Here is a 19526-nt window from a genome sequence, read left to right as displayed (position 1 = left end):
CACACATGTATTTACAACTATCATCAAAACAGGTGAACAAACTTTGAATAGCAAAAACTTTTTTTTTCATTGCAATGGACCTACCTGAAATATTCCAAAGAAAAAATATATAAGTAACATTGATGAACTACTGTTTAAAGATTAAGGATTTTTAGGAATTAAGGTTACCAGAGTTATTTGCTCATGCAGTATAGAACTGTATAGTTATTATTATCCTCCAATTTAAATACAATTGTGTTCTGGTGAAGTCATTGTCTATCGTATTCATACCAATTACAAGTTATGATCTAGTATAATATTTATTATGGCAGAGACTGAGTAAAAGGATGCACCAGCCATCCTTGCACTCAAACTTGTTAACATTATGCATAAACAAATAAAATCCAGACAATACCCTACAGATTAAATATTGCACTATAAATACATAATCAGATGTGCTTATAACTGACTAGTCCAATCACAAAAAAACTTCCTTCTTAGTCTATTCTTTAATCAAACATTTATCATCCAGAAGTTATTTAGAATTATCACAATAGCAACCAACATTATGTACTGTATACAAATAAGCATTATCTGCCAATGTTACAGTGTTACTATTTACCTAAAAAAGCAACCGTAAAAAAAAAAAAAAAAAATCCACACAGCTATTCATGTACCCTAAGAGAAGGCTTAGATAGCAATCATGCTTTGAGTAAGACCACAATGGAGAACCGCAGGACTATACCAATGGACTAACCTGTTTTCAGAAATTTAAGTGCAGGATTATTAGAAGATGTAGCTGGTTCAGTGTGGTTTTTAGTGGAAGACTGACAAATGTATGTGTTACATTTTATGGTTTTTCCAAGTGTATTAGTCTATGACAACTTTCAGTTTGCATCAATGTAACTAGCTGTTTTGAAATAAAAAACATTAAAATAGTTGAAATGTGGTTGGAAATATTTTAAAACAGGATAATTGTTTATATTTCATCTTGTGAAGCACGGTGAAAAAAACCCACCTGTGCACAATTACATCCAAGCCTCTGTGTCAGAGCTCACACACCAAAAGTACCATGAAACTTATGTGATCCTGAATAGCGTTCTGGTTATTGGCATGGCTTGCAAATGAAAGTACCAATCACTCCCTTTCTTTCAGAATTCTGGTTTCCAATGTGACATTACATTGTACTGCAGCAAAGGATTACACAGGCCATTTGTGTAACCAGAGACATATTATGGCTTACTGCAACTCAACAGTTGAGCTACTATGGCCTGGTAAGGAGGATTATAGTGGACGTCCTAAATCAAAACTACTTGAAAAAGTTAAATGAAATAAAATCACTGGGCAGTATTATGCTGTTCAGATACAATTGTCATTTATGGCTCATTTCTTTTTTATTCATGATAATGAAATATGCCATTCTCATTCAATGTATTAAAGCAGAAGAACATGGACAGAAGGAGTGCAATGAAGATTTGCATTTTGTTCTGGAGCTTCTACAAATGAGACGACTAACCTATCTACTACTACTGACTTCATACCATCTGGTGTAGACATGGATTATGAAATATGTGTTTAATATTGTCAAAGGACCACTAATAAACAACTAGTTGAGAGACAGAGTTTAAATTTTAAAACTCTGTTTTAAAAAAAAGTCACAGGAAGGTAAGGAAAAAAATAAGACGCATGGGATTACTGTTATGTTCACACTACAGCTCTCACCGACAGAAGTATATGAAGAACAGCAAAACAAATTGACGGGCTGGAAAATATGCTCACATAACAAAATGGCAAATAGTGTGAAATGGCAAAGTTCTAGAGACACCTTCTTTCAGAATGATTTGTGTACATACTGAGTTCAGACAATTTTTAATCATCCAAAGCATGTGGTGGTATAACGTTTCCCTGAGAAGACCATTCACCCACCTCCACCCGTCCACTCAGATTCATGTGAACTATGCAACAAAATATTTTGAAAAGGCATGGAAATGGACGTATTGGTTTTTATGGTCCAATATTTTAACCAGATTACAGTCCTGTATTTTAGAATGAATCAATGACTCCTAAAACACAAGAATAAAAATCCAAGCAAGAAACATGCCTTGCTTTATGATGATGATTCCAGGGTTCAGAGTTGAGATTAGGCATATGTAAATCCTCTCTCTAGAATACTGTGGAGTTTCTGGATAAAGATGCAATAGATGGCACCCCAAACAATGGGAACTATGGCCCCAAATTACAAAGAAATCTCCTTCCTCATAAATTCTGATTTGCTCTTTCTTTCTTGCCAAACATTACTCTGAGTTTTGTAATTCATCTTGCTACAGCTATGAACGCCTCAATTTGACAGAGAGGAGTGCTGCATTCCTCTGTGCCTCATCTAGGTTTGGAACAGGTAGTATGACTACAGTGCAGGAGAGGTGACCTATAGGCAGATTTGAGGGAATTGCGGGAGTTCAGAAATCCCTACAGGTATACATAGCAAAAATCTCTCATAAGGGAGTGAGGCTGCAGGCGATATAGAGACAGGAATCCCCTGCCAGAGCACTCCACGCTTTTAGCAATACAGCGTGCTGCGATGTGGCCACAACTGTTGCAATATGCATAGGCACAGTGTGACTGCAACCCACCAAAACAGTTTTTCCGGTGTGCTATACACGTAAGTCTTGCACTAGTGTAACTTGTGTGTGTAGACAAGCCCTAAAACTATGTCAAATTTTATTTTTAACAGATTACTGTGAAATAAAAGAATTTCTTAATGACACTGGAAAATATATAGACACTGGAAGCTGTGCTTGACTGACACAAAGTGACAGACTGATAAAAAGGTAATAAAGGTAATAATTGGAGATATACCAATCTCCTAGAACTGGAAGGGACCTTGAAAGGTCATCGAGTCCAGCCCCCTGCCTTCACTAGCAGGACCAATTTTGCCCCAGATCCCTAAGTGGCCCCCTCAAGGATTGAACTCATAACCCTGGGTTTTTAGCAGGCCAATGCTCAAACCACTGAGCTATCCCTCACCACTTTTGCGGCAGTTATGACAACACTGGGGCTAGAAGCTACTCAAAGCCCTGAAGACTGGAATTTGAAATAAATACTTCAATATGTTTTGTGAGAAAGACAGATTATAATCTTAGTTTATAACATAATTGTGTGACTTTCAGCATGAGACTAACACTGAAGTAAGCAACATTAGTACAGATGCTGTATTAATCTAAAAATAACTCAAGTTATTAAAAAATATAGATGCACAAAATCTTTTAACCAACTCCCTCCACATGTTTAACTAGTTTAAGTCAACTTCCCAGTGCCTTTCTTGCCGGAGGTGGGATGAAAGTGATAGTTCAACTGCATCTGGAGCTAATGGCTGGTTAAGGATAGGATAGATCAAAAGTAGCTAATTAAAAATGTACTCTACCTATATAAGCATTAATAATAATTTGAAGGTAGAGAGCCAAATTCATCCTTTGTAATTACATCACTACTTTTCAATAACTATTTTTATTTCACCTTTCAATACAAAACTTTTTAAACTAAGTTTTATAATGTAACATCCAGATAAGATTACTTTAAAAAGGGATTCTGCAACAAGGGACTTAAGAGTTGACAAAGTCAGAACCAAGGCAGTTTCACATAAAATTGAATAAAAAAACACTTGACATGTAAAGTTCTGATTTTGATTTCTCTGAGACACAAAAGCTTCAAGTAGTAGTCATGCAGAAAAACCCAAACTTGTGTGAACAGACTTGTAAGCAGTGTTGATGTCCTACTATTGACAACTGTAACTGCATTAAGTGTTTGAGGGGATAAGTGATACCGTGTGTTTAAATTAAAACCTTCTAAAATACAATAAGTAGCTGAATTTTTTTGTACCTTCCTCTGCTCTTGAACCTTCATCAGTCATTCTAGAAGAGGGTGACCTAGATTGATTAATGATTCCTGAAGGGATGTGGGGTAGCTCATCATCGCCCAGATCAGCTATCATGTCGTGAAGTTTTGTCCTGTTGACCCCTGTAAATTAATGTCAGCAGCAAAGGTTCATTTGATTGCTACCGCTTGACTTGACAGCAGTCAATAAATCCAGTTTCCTAATTAAACAAGAAAGATTACTAATGGAACCTCCTTAAAGAATAAAGACATTGGTTATTATTTTTGGTTATGATGCTTTAACTGTTATATTGTGTTCTTTTGGAAATTTTGAAAACCAGTTAAACACTGAATATGAAAATTATATGTAAGTGGTTTTTATCCACCAAGTCAAAAAAATTGATTAGAACTGTCTTGTTCATTTGTAGTACAGGTTTATATTCTGCTGTGGAAAAGGAAGAACGCAGCACCTCAAGTCCCTATGAAAAACCAAATAGGTAACAGTTATAGAAAGTAACCTTTAAACAAAATACATATGAACTAAATGTTTGCAGTATTAAACAGTTTTAACTACACTACATGAATTAACACAGAAAATCTCAAGTACAAACAGAAAGTTACCTTACAAAGGAAAGAAGAAGTAGAGATGACTTGTAACGGGGGTGCAACAAACAATTAACTTTCCCTGTTTGTTCATTTTTAAAATAGCATTTTAAATGATGCTTTGTGCAAAATTTTTATTAAGCCCAATCATGATTAGTCAGGGCCACATTCAAAATAGACTTACATATGTCTACAATTAAGTTTCTAATTTTAAAAAGTCTGATTTGAAATTGTCACTGGCATTTCAATCTGTAGAAGATATAGTGCTGATAAATATGTATGACCTTACATAGTACAGTTCTGCATTAAGGATGGTTTAAAAACAACAACAACAACAACAACAAACAAACCCAACCTGCTACATTCACATCCAATATACAAGTAAAGAAAAAAGGCAGAAAATAATTTGCAAAAGCACAATTTTCAAGTTTCATTTTATGTTAGCCTATTTGAAAAGAGATACAATGATATAAGGAAAAATGGACCTCTACCATAAAATGTCAGACAAAAAGAAAACTAGTAACTTTAAAGGTTCTACAAGCAGAACATTTCAGATAAAAAGTCGTCTAGGCTTAAAACTAGTCAACATATTCAGAAGCTTTTGTCTCTTATCAAAAGATGTTATTTATTTCTCCCTGCATAGATGCATATTCTCAACTGGATGTGAAGTCTGGCACTCACATATCACTGTAACACTATTTAGAAATACAGTGTGATCTCTTCCCAGATCACCAAGCGGCAGATAGTGGCAAGTTGCACAGTGGGATAGCTAACCATGGTGCACTGCTCTCTCTATCGATGCAAGAGCACCAACCATGGATGCACCACACAGTAACAAAGGGCAGTGTGTGGATGTACAAGAGAGGTTTAATTACAGTGGTGGACAATTGTCGACGTAACTTTATAGTGTAGACATAGCCTTAATTTTCAACAGAACCAAAAATTATATCTTGGTGTGGTCACAGATGATAAACACTCTCCTGCTTTCAGTAGTATATGCAGGTAAAGACGAAATTTGCCAAAACCAGTGCTTCCAATAGCACTTCGTCTATACCCTCATGTCTGAATTAGCTGGGGGTTCGTCAAGCTTGGTATTGAGTGAGGAAAAGACAGGCAGGACCAGGGTAACACTAAAAAGCCAAGTGGCTGCGTTTATTTAGGGGATAATTACAACTTGGGCTGGGGGAGTAGGCAACTTTGGCTGGGATGGTATCAAAAGTACAAACACACCCCAAAACACAGTAATAATACACTTTATACTGCTCACCACACCACACCAAATAGGCAGACACACCAATCACACAGATAGGAATCGGGTTCGTCAGAGCGATGCCCGGTGCAAACACAGAAAAGAGACCCACGGGCCACTGCCTCGGCCACCCTTGCTTTCACACAGAGGGTAAACCCAGAGTGTGGTGCGGCTGCAGCTGGGCAGATTCCACTCACACAGACCGCGGGGACTGGACCCCCTTGGTCAGCTACCCTCTAAGTAGAGGCAGCTCCCAAGTTAAACACACACACACACTGGACACAGACAGAGCAGTGATTCAAACACATAAAGCAGTTGGCAATTAACAATTTAATAAGAGCTAGAACTATTATACAAGCTAGCTAAGCAATTGTGCAATTCTGAGCTCACTAATACAATCCTGATATCCTGAGTAGATATTTGGTACCAAGTTAGGGAGGGGAACAAATAAGAGGCTAGATAAGCTAACTGTCAGATATCAAAAAGCAAATACCGCACTCCAGGCGCAGCTGACCAGCAGAACAGACACCAGAAGCATGACGAGCAGACAGGGATCGGGTCCAAACGACAACGAATCCAAACGATACGACACGAGTGCACTTTACCGGGAGGAGACCCTGGCCGAACGAGTGATCAGGTCCTTCAGCTAACACGCGGATGCTCCACACAAATTTTGGGGGGAAACCTAGTTTTATAGAAGGGTCTCACTCCCTCGTGTCAGCATCTGATTGGCTCCCTGGTCCCTCCTCCCTTCAGGTTTCGAGCTGTTGCCACCCCACGTCGGAAGGCTTTGCACACGGCACACTGGAGTTGACGAGTAAACAAACCTGACCCTTAGATGACTGGGTCCAAAAAAGAGCAGGAAAATGAGTCTCTGGGCAGAATTAACCTGACCTCCAGACGACCGACCCAAAAAAAACAGGTTGCTGGGCAGAATCAGGCCTCCACACACAGAACTAGCCTGACCTTTAGATGGCCCAGCAGGAGAGAAAAAAACAAAAACACAGGAGAGCATACACAGCTAGTGTTGCTGGGCAGGATTGAGTCTCTGCCCTCTCTTATACAACAGGAACCTGGTCCAAAATGGAGGCTGCCTTGTCCTTTTAACAGGACAAGATGGCCATGGACCGACAAGTGGCCATACATAGCCATAACTATGAATCGGATTGCGACATGCCCCCGTGGCCGATTGGCGGTCCATCACGGGAGGGTCAGCTTACACCTAGGAGGGAACGAACCTAGGGAACATAAGGGAAAACCGAATTCAAGCGGAAAGCTCAGAGCCCGACTGGTCGTCAGCTGACGTGAAGGCAGTGTAGTGCACAGTCTGAATAGGAAGTGCTGACACAGCCCTGTTAATTAGAGCTTTGGTACATGCAAGGCTTAAGCAGAAAATAACAATAATTACTGCTGCTGCAATTAACCAATATTTTAAGGATTGTGCCCATTGTCCAAGTCCCCAGCCTGACAAGGTTGTTTGCCACCAGTCCCAGGATTGACGCTCCTCACGGATGCGGACCGCCAGGGACGACAGCTGCTGGGTAATGGCAGAGACATTGTTCCAGCCAGGACGGTCTGGAGACATGGAGGGTACATCACTTGACTTGGTGGCCAAAAGTGTCTGATGAGCGTAAGCCACAGTTTGGTTAAGTAGAGGGTTTGGATGGGGATGGCGCCGCTGTGAACAAACCTGGAATGAAAAAGGGGGAGAATAGGACAAGCCCTAGGGCAGGTCCTGTTATGATGTGGGCCGGCCGACTTTCTGACTGGCCAGCGATGCCCAGGTTTGAAGAGTCAGGGTCGTGGGGCTTCGTGGCATACAAGGGGTTGGGACGCAAGACGGGTCGCCTGGCCTAGATGTTATTAGGGCAGATACCCATACCCGCATCCTGGAAAAACAAAAGGGGGAAAAGGAACAACTGGCTCTCAAAGTGGAGGCGGCTCTGGAGCAATATATTTATGCCACCCCAACGCTACAGCCAGAAGCTTTTGCGATATAGAGCTTACCCTGCAAACAGTGTTTTTGCTAGGCTCCCCGCTATTGGTCTTAGGAGCCCGGGGCTTGCCCCCGTGGGGTGCAGTGCCCGCAGCCACCGCAGGCGGTTGGGGCCCAGGCCACATCAGGCGATCCATAGCCTGAAACAACGCGGTTACCGGCCGCCCCTGGAACCCCCGCATCCACAGCAGCGTGCTAGTGTCCCCCAGAGGGCTGCTATCAAGGGCCACGTCTATCCCCTGCTCTTGGATGGGAATAGCAGCTGGATCAGTAACATAGCAATAAGCTTCAAATGACCGAAGCTGTTGCTGTGCCAGTGTTAAGCCTAGGGGGTTTTGTGCAGGCTCCCACCAAATAAGAGATGCCCCTGCGATGGTAAAAATGAGATCGCGTGGGGTAGTGATCCCGCTGGGAGGTAGCTGAAAAGCTACAGCACTATTTTGAATCTGAAGGAAAGCAGCTACTGGCACGGAGATTGGCCAGACAGGAGCAGCTAACAGTACCCCTCGGCCCGTTCCCCTTGACCAGGCAGCACTCCGGGAAATAAGGGTTGCCTCCTCCTGATCAATAAGTTCCTGACTATATTCTAAAATAAGCCGTCCTAACCAGGTGAATACAGGTTCGTTTGGTCCCCGCCCTGTGTCCTTGATAAACTCCTTCATCTCAGCCTTGCTGCGTGTACGCCACTCAAAAACGACATTCTGTGCCCCTGTGGGGTCCACCTTAGTCCGAGTGATTTGTACTGGCATAGCTTCGGCAGGATTAAGAGCTACCTTTTCGGGGGTCAATGATGGCAGGGTCGGGTACAAACTAGGCGCTGTTGGATATGGTGGAGGGAAGGGTTCGGGGGTTTTAGGAGTTGGCAGAGAGGGAGGAGATGGGGTTGCAGGTAGGGATTGGGTTGTACCGGGATCCTCAGGGGTATCAGCCATCTCCCGAGCAGTGGACGCCAGAGCCCCCATAACAACGGTCAATTTGTCCAGAGCCAGACCTAAAATCTTGTGATAGGTACTGGCAACGATCTTAGATTTGTACTGGTCAGGGAGGAGCTTTCTGGACTTTTTCCCTTCCTCTAACTCCTGCACTAGCTGGACTACCAATTCATGTGCAGGGCCCCCACTTGGGAGTCTCGGGGGAGTAACAGTTGATGGACAAGTGCCCCCGGCTGCTTTTAAAATCCTTCGGGCACCTTTCCACAGCTGGACTGGATCAGTCCCAGCGCCGGCTTCCCCTGCCTTAATGCACGTTGGCCAGTCACTGGCCTCCGTGGGGGTTAACCGCAGACCCATGTGGCATGTCAGGAGACAGCCTGCAGCACCAACAGTCAAGCTAGCAGCATAGGTTCGGCTCAGGTGGCCCTCCCCAATAATACAATTCCAGCCAATGGCCTCTGCCTCCCCCCGATCAAGTAAAACATGGTGTTGAAAATGATTAAGTTCGTCCTCTGGGGTTTTGTCGGTGACCCTGGTTCGCCACGGACAAGCAAACTGTACAGACAACCGGGAAGGATTTTCCTCACTCAATCCTGTTCGTGACGCCATGTCTGAATTAGCTGGGGGTTCGTCAAGCTTGGTATTGAGTGAGGAAAAGACAGGCAGGACCAGGGTAACACTAAAAAGCCAAGTGGCTGCGTTTATTTAGGGGATAATTACAACTTGGGCTGGGGGAGTAGGCAACTTTGGCTGGGATGGTATCAAAAGTACAAACACACCCCAAAACACAGTAATAATACACTTTATACTGCTCACCACACCACACCAAATAGGCAGACACACCAATCACACAGATAGGAATCGGGTTCGTCAGAGCGATGCCCGGTGCAAACACAGAAAAGAGACCCACGGGCCACTGCCTCGGCCACCCTTGCTTTCACACAGAGGGTAAACCCAGAGTGTGGTGCGGCTGCAGCTGGGCAGATTCCACTCACACAGACCGCGGGGACTGGACCCCCTTGGTCAGCTACCCTCTAAGTAGAGGCAGCTCCCAAGTTAAACACACACACACACTGGACACAGACAGAGCAGTGATTCAAACACATAAAGCAGTTGGCAATTAACAATTTAATAAGAGCTAGAACTATTATACAAGCTAGCTAAGCAATTGTGCAATTCTGAGCTCACTAATACAATCCTGATATCCTGAGTAGATATTTGGTACCAAGTTAGGGAGGGGAACAAATAAGAGGCTAGATAAGCTAACTGTCAGATATCAAAAAGCAAATACCGCACTCCAGGCGCAGCTGACCAGCAGAACAGACACCAGAAGCATGACGAGCAGACAGGGATCGGGTCCAAACGACAACGAATCCAAACGATACGACACGAGTGCACTTTACCGGGAGGAGACCCTGGCCGAACGAGTGATCAGGTCCTTCAGCTAACACGCGGATGCTCCACACAAATTTTGGGGGGAAACCTAGTTTTATAGAAGGGTCTCACTCCCTCGTGTCAGCATCTGATTGGCTCCCTGGTCCCTCCTCCCTTCAGGTTTCGAGCTGTTGCCACCCCACGTCGGAAGGCTTTGCACACGGCACACTGGAGTTGACGAGTAAACAAACCTGACCCTTAGATGACTGGGTCCAAAAAAGAGCAGGAAAATGAGTCTCTGGGCAGAATTAACCTGACCTCCAGACGACCGACCCAAAAAAAACAGGTTGCTGGGCAGAATCAGGCCTCCACACACAGAACTAGCCTGACCTTTAGATGGCCCAGCAGGAGAGAAAAAAAACAAAAACACAGGAGAGCATACACAGCTAGTGTTGCTGGGCAGGATTGAGTCTCTGCCCTCTCTTATACAACAGGAACCTGGTCCAAAATGGAGGCTGCCTTGTCCTTTTAACAGGACAAGATGGCCATGGACCGACAAGTGGCCATACATAGCCATAACTATGAATCGGATTGCGACACCTCACATTTTAGGCTTCTACTTTGATAGAAAAAAAAATCAATTACACAAAAACAGAATACCCACTGTTAAATTAAGTTAGGTTTAATTCTGCTGGAGACAAGGTAACCGATTTAACAATGAAATACAGTATTTTTCTATAACCTGAAAGATGTAGTTAATACAGCAAAAGGGGTAACAGGAAAGCTAGGTTAGTTATAAGTAAACAGAGCTGCTTCAGTTAATAGCCCAGACAATGCCAATTTTTTTTTATTTTATTTTTTATCTACTGCACTTTCACGTGTACAAACCTAGGAGCAATCCTCTCCTCAAAAGATTGTAGATGGGGCACAAGCATTGACACGTTTCAAAACTTAATTATGGTACTGCTTGTGCCCCCTTCAGTTTCAACTAATTCTGTTCAAGACGACAACCTAAAAACAAACAGGAAAAGGGGAACTTTGTGCCAGTGTTACCCGCCTAACACAATGCTACTCACAAACTAGCTTAAATGTTCTTCTTCCTTAACTCATTTGCACAATTTCATGTTCTTATTGACTTGCATGCAGTAATGCTTTTGGTGATGGACAAAACATTCTTAGTTAAGACAACAGAAAAACAGCCTTACCTGACCCAGTGCTCTATCTTGTCTTGGACAATAGAATGGTAAATCCCTTTAACTTTTTCCTCATTTGTAAGTTAAAGTAATTGAGACAAATGTGAGACATTGGAAGTGTGGAAACTTCAAAAGACTACTATATCAAGGCAAACCAGATGCCATAGGCATGGGGATTATTCACAAATGTTTGTATAAATGTTATATATTTTTGTAAGTTAGGACTGTATTCAGCTTCATGGGAAGGGTTACCAAACTTATTCCAGGAATTAAAATAGGGGGTAATTACTGCAAATCCCAGGACAAGTAAAAAACTCCAGATAACTACCCCCCGCCCCCCCACCAGGGAGATTTCATATACTGGTTCAGACTGGGATCAACAGGCCCAGAAGACAAAGTAAGGGCTTTTGGCATAAAGAGGCAGTGTGAACTAACTCAGACCCTCATTTTGATCTAAGACATGATAGTGTTACAGAGGGCAAAGCCCTATTAGAAAATCATAAGGACTGGAACCTGCCAATGTCTCCACGTGGAAGACAGAACCTTGTAAGCTTAGCATGCATGCAGATTTTTTGTTGTTTTAGGATTTTCTATAAAATATTGTCCTAAAATAAGCATACTGTGCTTTGTGAAAGCTCACTGGTTACTGGTACATGCTGTCTTTTCCCCTTGATACAGAGAATTGCAGGAGCAGGACTCAAGTCAGACCTCCTGGAATAAACACAGTGAATTTCAGGGGCACTGCAAGCCTAAATGTCTGGTCACAGGTCCACACTCAGAGAGGTGATGGTTGGAGGCCTTATGCCTAACGGGGGACCCTGGATGAGACAACTGAAGGGGCAGAGGTGCAGTTAACCCCAAAACTGTGACAGTAAAAATTACCCAACTCAGAGGGGTGTTGGGACTCTAAATTGTTTAATATTTGCAAAGCACTTGGAGCTGCCCAGATGGAAGGTGGTACATAAAAGCACAAGAACACGTGTAGGTTGTTCTAAATTGTACTCCAACAAGCCTATGAAACCTGACACACAAAGGTTGTTTAAGAATGGAAGTGACTTGGTCAGGCTTCTCTGAATGTAAGCAAGCAAACATTGGTTAAGATCAGTCCAGTACTCACATGCACAAGGTTCACATGCAAACAAGACTGGACAGTATAGTCTCAAACTAATGAAGAGTGTGAAATAATTTGATACACCTTCACTCAATAAAACTACAAACTAAGAGTTGAAAGTGTCATATCTAAATATGTCCAACCTTTAAAAAAAAAATACTGCTTCACCTTGAAAAAGGTGACAATGAAAAAAATAAAACAGCTTATTAAGGCAATGAATGATTAATACGAAAATAAGATCACCTGAATTTTAGGGAAATGGTAATAGGTAACCAAAGCCTACAACTCATTAACTTGCTTTGTGAAAGGAATTGTTACCAGGAATTTAGTACCTTCCTTTAAATGTATGAAAAGCAGGATTTCTGATTTGGGTGGTTTTAAAATAAGGGAATGAGCATCCATCAATTTACTCCAAACTAAACTAAGGTCTCGTCACCCTCCACCACTCCCCCCCCCCCCCAAAAAAGTGAACAAAAAAAAGATGAAAAGCACAGATTCAGTGAGAAGAATATGGCCCTTTATCTACTTTTCAGCTGAGATGTACAAGTTATCATTAGTAAATACCTCCGGTCAAGGGCACAGGATATGTGACAATTTAACCCTCCCAGCTTTCATATAACTTGAAATCTGTCTCCACACCCCTATGGAGGTAATAACTTACAAGAAAAGGTTTCTCCTACTCTTCTAGTTAACAGGAAAACAGCACACAGGAAAAAATGAGTCACAGGTGAATATCCTGTCTCTGACAATGACAATGAACTTTGGGAAATATAAGTAGAAGGCAAAGATGACACTCCAACATCCTGTATCTAGGAAGTAAACAGACAGTGTGTTTACACTCATGAAAATGGGATCTCAGCTAACCTTGGTTGGAAATACTGAAAAGGACTCTGGGTAAGTAAATTCTTTGGACAGGAGGTTAACCTTAGTCTCTAGGAGGCATGATTTTGTTTAATACACCTCTACCTCGATATAACGCTGTCCTTGGGAGCCAAAAAATCTTACCACGTTATAGGTGAAACCGCGTTATATCAAACTTGCTTTGATGCACCAGAGTGCGCAGCCCCCCCCCCCCCCCCGGAGCACTGCTTTACCGCATTATATCCGAATTTGTGTTATATTGGGGTAGAGGTGTATGTAACCTTTTGTTTCCAATATCCTTACTCTCTATCACTTAAATCTTGGATTTTTAATAAACCAATTCTTGTTTTTCAGTATAAAGATATTTAAGTGTTCTGATATTAAACAAGGTGCTGATCCTGAGCTGAATCATATGGATCAGTTCAGGTGCTGATAGTGAGCAGTGTTTGTTTAAATATGCTTTTTTTTTTGAAGTCCATTACCTGCTGCTTTCACTCCTTCCTTTCCTTAGAATCATGAAATCTATCATTTCACGATCACGTTCACCAAAATTGCCTCCCACTTTCAGATTTGCTACACAATTCCTCCCGATTGGTCAGAATCAAGTCTAAAATGGCTGTCCCCCTGGTTACTTTCTCCACTTTTCTGGAACAAAGTTATCCCCAGTAAAGTCTTAGAATTTACTCGAAATTTTGTATTTTGCTATGTTATTTTTCCAAGAGATGTCTGGATAGTTAAAGTCCACCATTACTACCAGGTCGCATGTTTTGGATATTTCTGCTATTTGTTCTAGAAATGCCTCATCCACCTCCTCTTCCTGGTTTGGTGACCTAGAATAGACCTCTACCATGTCATCATCCCCATTTTTAACCCTTTTATCTTTACCCACAGACTCTCAGCTGGTCTTCCTCCCATCTCCTTCTGGACCTCAAAACAAGTGTACATATTCTTGATGTATAAGACAACACCTCATCCCTTTTAACTCTGCCTGCCCTTCCTGAACAAGCTATTCTTCTCCCTCCGTACTAATATTCCAGTAATGAGACTTATCCCACCTAGTCTCTGTGATGCCAATAAAGTAATAATTTAGTTTAAGTACTAATACTTCCCATTCTTTCTGTTCATTCTCCAGACTCCTTGCATTTGTGTATAGACAGCTAAGGTGTTGAGCAGTTTCCCCTCTTGTTGCTCCCATGACGCTGTTGTAATTTTCCATGTCACACCCCAACAGTCCTCGGTTAAGTGACCTCGGGTAAGGTCACTTCTTTTTCATACTTACCTGTGGGCTTTTGTAACCTGTCCCCTTTGAAACTAATTTAAGTCCTCCTCAATACACTGCTCTTCCCCTTCATGGTTAGGTGGACCCCGTGTCTTCCCAGCACACCTTCTTGGGGCTTTGAAAAGCTGCAGCCCCTGCTATGTTCCATAACAGTTAATATATCCCCACAGCAAAATGTGTAATCCTCTGTTCTCACTGTTTCTCTGAGCAACTCACTTCATGAGCATGAGAAAGCAGAATCTGATTGGGGTGGGGGTGGAGGGTACGCTTGTGCATTTAAAGCAAAACTTTAATCCAAGTACAAATTCAACAGCATTCAAAGCCTACCATTCAATCATTTTATATATAATCCAAATTTAAGAAAAGGTAACTACATCACATCAGTTCATTCTTTTCAGAAACCGAAAGATACCAGTGTGTTTATGAATTTTATTGTCACTATGGGTTGTACACAGCCTGAAGGGGGGGGGGGGGGAAAAGTTCTGAAAGTTAAATAGGAAACCAAATTAGTAGGGACAAATTTTCAAAGGTATACCTCCACTAACACTCAAAAATAAATTTGTAAACCTATTTCCAAAATAGTTCATGCAAGGCTGGTAATTGTCTAACTAGTTGTTTACATGCTAAATGCAGGTGCACATTTGTGCACATCTGTTTTGTACTTTTAGTTTGGCCCCAGTTAGGTATACTTAACTATAAAAAAAAAAAGTTAAGTAACCTCTGACCTTAACAAAATTACACCTTATTACATAAACAAGTCATGCAAAACTTTAAAAACAAACATGCACAAACTAAATTATAATTAAGTGACATTAGAGCTCACACACAAAGCAGAATAGCATTAAGTATTTGAAAATTTAAAGTAATTTAACATTTAAATAAAAAAAACCCCTTCCTTTATATTTAAAATCTATTAGCTCAAACTATTTATCTTAACAAAGAGAAGGTGACTTGATTACAGTCTAAGTACCCAAATGGGGAACAAATATTTAATAATGGGCTCTTCAAATTACCAGAGAAAGTTACAATACAATCCAATGGCAAGAAGTTGAAGCTAGATAAATTCAGACTGGAAATAAGGCATACATTTTTAATAGTGAGAGTAATCAGCCATTGGAACAATTTACCAGAGGTCATGGTGGATTCTCCATCACTGACATTTTTTAAATCAAGATTGGATGTTTGTCTAAAAGATACGCTCTAGGAATTATTTGGGGGGGGGGGGGGAGTTCTATGATCTGTGTTATACAGCACACCAGACATTGGTCCCTCTGGCTTTGTAATCTATAGATTATGAACATATGTTAAAAAATAATGTACAGTCTAATTTAAGTATATATTTAGCACTTACACAGAGCTTACAGTGTTTCACAAAAAATTTTGAACTCGCATGTAAAATTACTTTGGACCAAATATAGCTCTGAATTAAAATAGTGTAAAAACATTGCACTCAATGGAGTTACTCCAAAATTATACCAGTGCAACTCAAATACTGATGTTGCTCTTTGTCTATATAAGCTTTACATAACAAATTGAATTCTATATACTGTAGCATTATGTATCTCATTTTATAATTCATAATATTAAAATCTGGAGTTCTAAATACTTTACATATTTTTAAGTGGAAGCCTTATTCAGCAGTCATTTAATCTGACAGAATTTAAACCTTTCTTCCTTCTGAATGGCAGTATTTTTCCTTAGAATGTCAGAGTATGTTAACTGCTTGGCAGAATGAATGTCAACATCAAGGCAAAAATATATTGTAAAGTAATCCACAAAAATGTTTGCTTTCCCTTACACGAAAGGCATATTTTTCATTCTCATTCTGCCTTCTAGCAGACAGACACAAATATAGGCCCAACAATGTAACTGAATTGTGATTCAAAGCAAGGTTCAAGAAAGAAGTCAGTTCAAGAATCTTTTTCTTTTACAAATGGAGAAATTTAGCCTACTTTGTTAAAGTTCAGGAAAAGGAGAGACAGCATTCCCAGAACCAATACTGTTCAAAATCTATCCCTGTACTTCGATTTCAAGGTAGTTATTTCTCTTTTCCTATTTAACCCTAGATTTTTATGTTTATAAGTGTTTTCACGTTTCTGTTCTCACAAGTGGCACAAGATATTTCTTGTATGATCAGATTTAGCAGATAGAAAGTTAAAGTTGGTTGCCCCCATCAAGGAAAACAATACTTAATGCAAAAACAAAAACAGAATTTGCAGAAGAAGAAAAAAAAAAGTCTTCCAAATGGAGAAAAAGAATTGCATTTCAAGATTCAGAATCTGCACTTACTCTTTACCCCTTTCTTCCCCTTTCGTTCCTTCTTGTACTGTTCCTTCAGTTTACTTATTAGTCCCTGGTCTACATCCCAAACCTCAGCAGTTGGGGACAGGTCATCTTTGTCTACATGCAGCATATTATTAAAAGAAAAAAAATCAGCAGTTGGCAATGCAAGCTGTTGGTGATTGACTGTTATAGCTCAACATAATCATCAATAAAAAGTTCTTAGGTTATACTTGAAAATATTTTAAAGGGGCAGTCTCAGTTTTAACAGTTACAGTTTACAAAGTATTGATCCCATTCTATACAGTTTTCACTAAACTATTTACTATAATTACGTCTGAATATTATTTTATGCTAATTTTTGTTACCAATGAGAAAACAATTTGAGTTTTTACTTGAAATAGCTGTTTGTGTTGAATAATGGATAGATGCTACTAAATAAACAAAGGTATCTAACGTACACCTCTACCCCGATAGAGCGCTGTCCTTGGGAGCCAAAAAAATCTTACGTTATAGGTGAAACAGCATTATATGAAACTTGCTTTGATCCGCCGGAGCACGCAGCCCTGCCCCCTTGGAGCACTGCTTTACTGCGTTATATCCGAATTCGTGTTATATCAGGTCGCATTATATTGGGGTAGAGATGTACTTAAGATTACTGCATCTTTAGAAAGCCAGTGTTAGGAATTATTCAGCCAGCTTTAAATAAGCAAATAAATATATTTCATGCTGTACAACTCATGAAAGTGCAAGCTGAGTATATCAGTGTCATTTTGTTCATGAAAAAAAACTCAACATGCATCCTCTCACACGCTAATCCTACATGCAGAAGATAGGGCTTTACCAATTAAAGGGCATGATGCATAAATGTTACCAGAAAGACACACATTTTCACATACAACATTTTATATGAAGGTTAATAAAGAACATTCACAAAAGTGAAGACAGTTTGACATACTCATTCTGATCTTAAATTACAATTAGTAGAAACCCAGTACACAGTAGAGGTAGGGCAGAGTACTTGCTTAAAAAAAGTATCTTTAATAAATAACTTACGTCACAAATTTTAAAGGTTTCCTCAACATTAAAGTCTTCAAGTTACATATAATACAGGGACGACATTTGGGGACTTGACATTTAGGATTTTACAAAATAATTTTTAAAACAGAAGGCCAGTAAATTGGAAATCATTCTAAACACAACCAATTCCCTGCACTGTTTTTTGTAAGCAAAATATTACAGGCTAGCACTGAAATAGTGCAGAAAATATTGACAGTTAAAGTAACTAGTTCATTAGTCAGTCCTGATTTGACCAGAAAGGGTAGTCTTTTGGTTAAGATACCAAACTTGGACTCATAAAATGTGGGTTCTGTTCGTGCCTCTGTCCAGATTTCCTCAGGTGGCAAATTTAATCTCTGAGCCTCAGTTTACCTTCTATAAACAGAGAATAGCTCCTTAACTCGCAGGGATGGGATATATTCATGCATATACCAGTGGTATTTCAATATTACAGTGATATGCCCCTTAAGAATCTTATACATGTGTTTTGCACATCTACTTTCTCCATTTCTCTCTGACTGGACAAAACAAATATTTGGTAGATTTTTATTATAATCTTATTTTCCTTACAGGAAATCTGTGGAAATATTTTAATCTGACATTCTCCAGCCCTTTCTTCTTTGTTTAATATAGTTTGAATTTTCTCATCTTTCATGGTTTTGAAGGTCAGCTGTTAGCAAAATGTGTTGCATGAAAGGTGGCTGCAAACCCCAATATGCGATAACTATAACACTAAACACATAAATACAAAGAAACAATGTTTGCAAATATACAAGTATGTTCATGAAAAACTGCTACAGGGAGATGAAGCCAGTGGTTGGTTTTCAGTAGTCTCCTTTGAGAAAGATTTAACTTGAATATAGCTGCCAACTTGTTGATCACATGTTAAAAGTTATGGATCTTTGGAGTTAATCTATACTGAGAATTATAATAATAATTAAAAGTAATTAAGAAAGTTAGTTAAGATGTCCACTCCAAACTGGAGTGACAGCAAAGCATGACCCGGTCGTAGGTCTGAAGACCTGCAGACAGGAAACAAGTTAGAAATCTGATAAAGAAATAAGTTTTATTCACTAGAAATTAATTTACATACATAGGGCATACAAACAACTGGATTTGTACATGTCCAACTAATGAAACAAAAAGAATAAAGGAAGCTATGAGGATAACAAATTAAAGCAGCAAGGAGAATGAGGATAAAAGTAAAACAAACAGCAAAAATATTAAGGTTGCATAAAAACTAGGATGAAGAGGGATACAAGAGAAACAAATGGAACTGAGCTTCTGTAAAAGTCAAGTTAAACTTCATAATTTGACCCATATGCAGAATATAACCTATAAATATAATGTATAAATTAGCCTATTCTATATGCAAATGTAAGACGCTTAAAGGAAAAATAGGCAGAAGCATTTGTGCAAAGGAAAAGAATGATTTAAACAGGCAAAACTGAAATCTGCCTCAGATTGGTGCTGAAGTAGACTGTTTTAGAAGAAATAGACAAGACAAGTAAAGGAAGAGATGGCATTGTTTTACATAATGCTAATATTTGGGAGGAAAAAAAGACCCTTGGAATTCCTCAATCACTATGGACTCCCAGCAGAATCACTCTGGAGATTGGGGAGGCTTCAGGGACTATTAGCTTAAAAAAAAGTCTAATAAGGTTATGCAAGGTATTTATAAGACTAAAAAATGTAAATCTGTTCATGGTAGTTTATAGTCATAGACAGTACTAAAGCGGG

General features: G+C 40.1%; 1 protein-coding gene across 3 annotated transcripts in view; it reads right to left on the bottom strand.

The window, feature by feature from the left end:
- The window catches only part of STRN3 (striatin 3), a 97698-nt gene that overhangs the window by 31508 nt on the left and 46664 nt on the right, over positions 1-19526 (bottom strand). The window contains exons 8-9 of one of the 3 annotated variants that reach the window (XM_045013191.1): positions 16737-16847; positions 3856-3993 (exon numbers count right to left, since the gene is read on the bottom strand). The exons of 1 other annotated variant lie outside the window; for it this stretch is intronic. In XM_045013191.1, coding sequence (XP_044869126.1) covers positions 3856-3993; positions 16737-16847 — 249 coding nt within the window. The remainder of the gene's footprint in view (positions 1-3855; positions 3994-16736; positions 16848-19526) is intronic. One more of the 3 variants, XM_045013192.1, reaches the window with a different exon arrangement.

Source organism: Mauremys mutica, chromosome 4 (assembly GCF_020497125.1).
Source record: "Mauremys mutica isolate MM-2020 ecotype Southern chromosome 4, ASM2049712v1, whole genome shotgun sequence".
Taxonomy (NCBI): Eukaryota; Metazoa; Chordata; order Testudines; family Geoemydidae; genus Mauremys; species Mauremys mutica.
The sequence above is the reverse complement of the archived record's forward strand: the minus strand, read 5'-3'. Positions and strand labels throughout refer to the sequence as shown.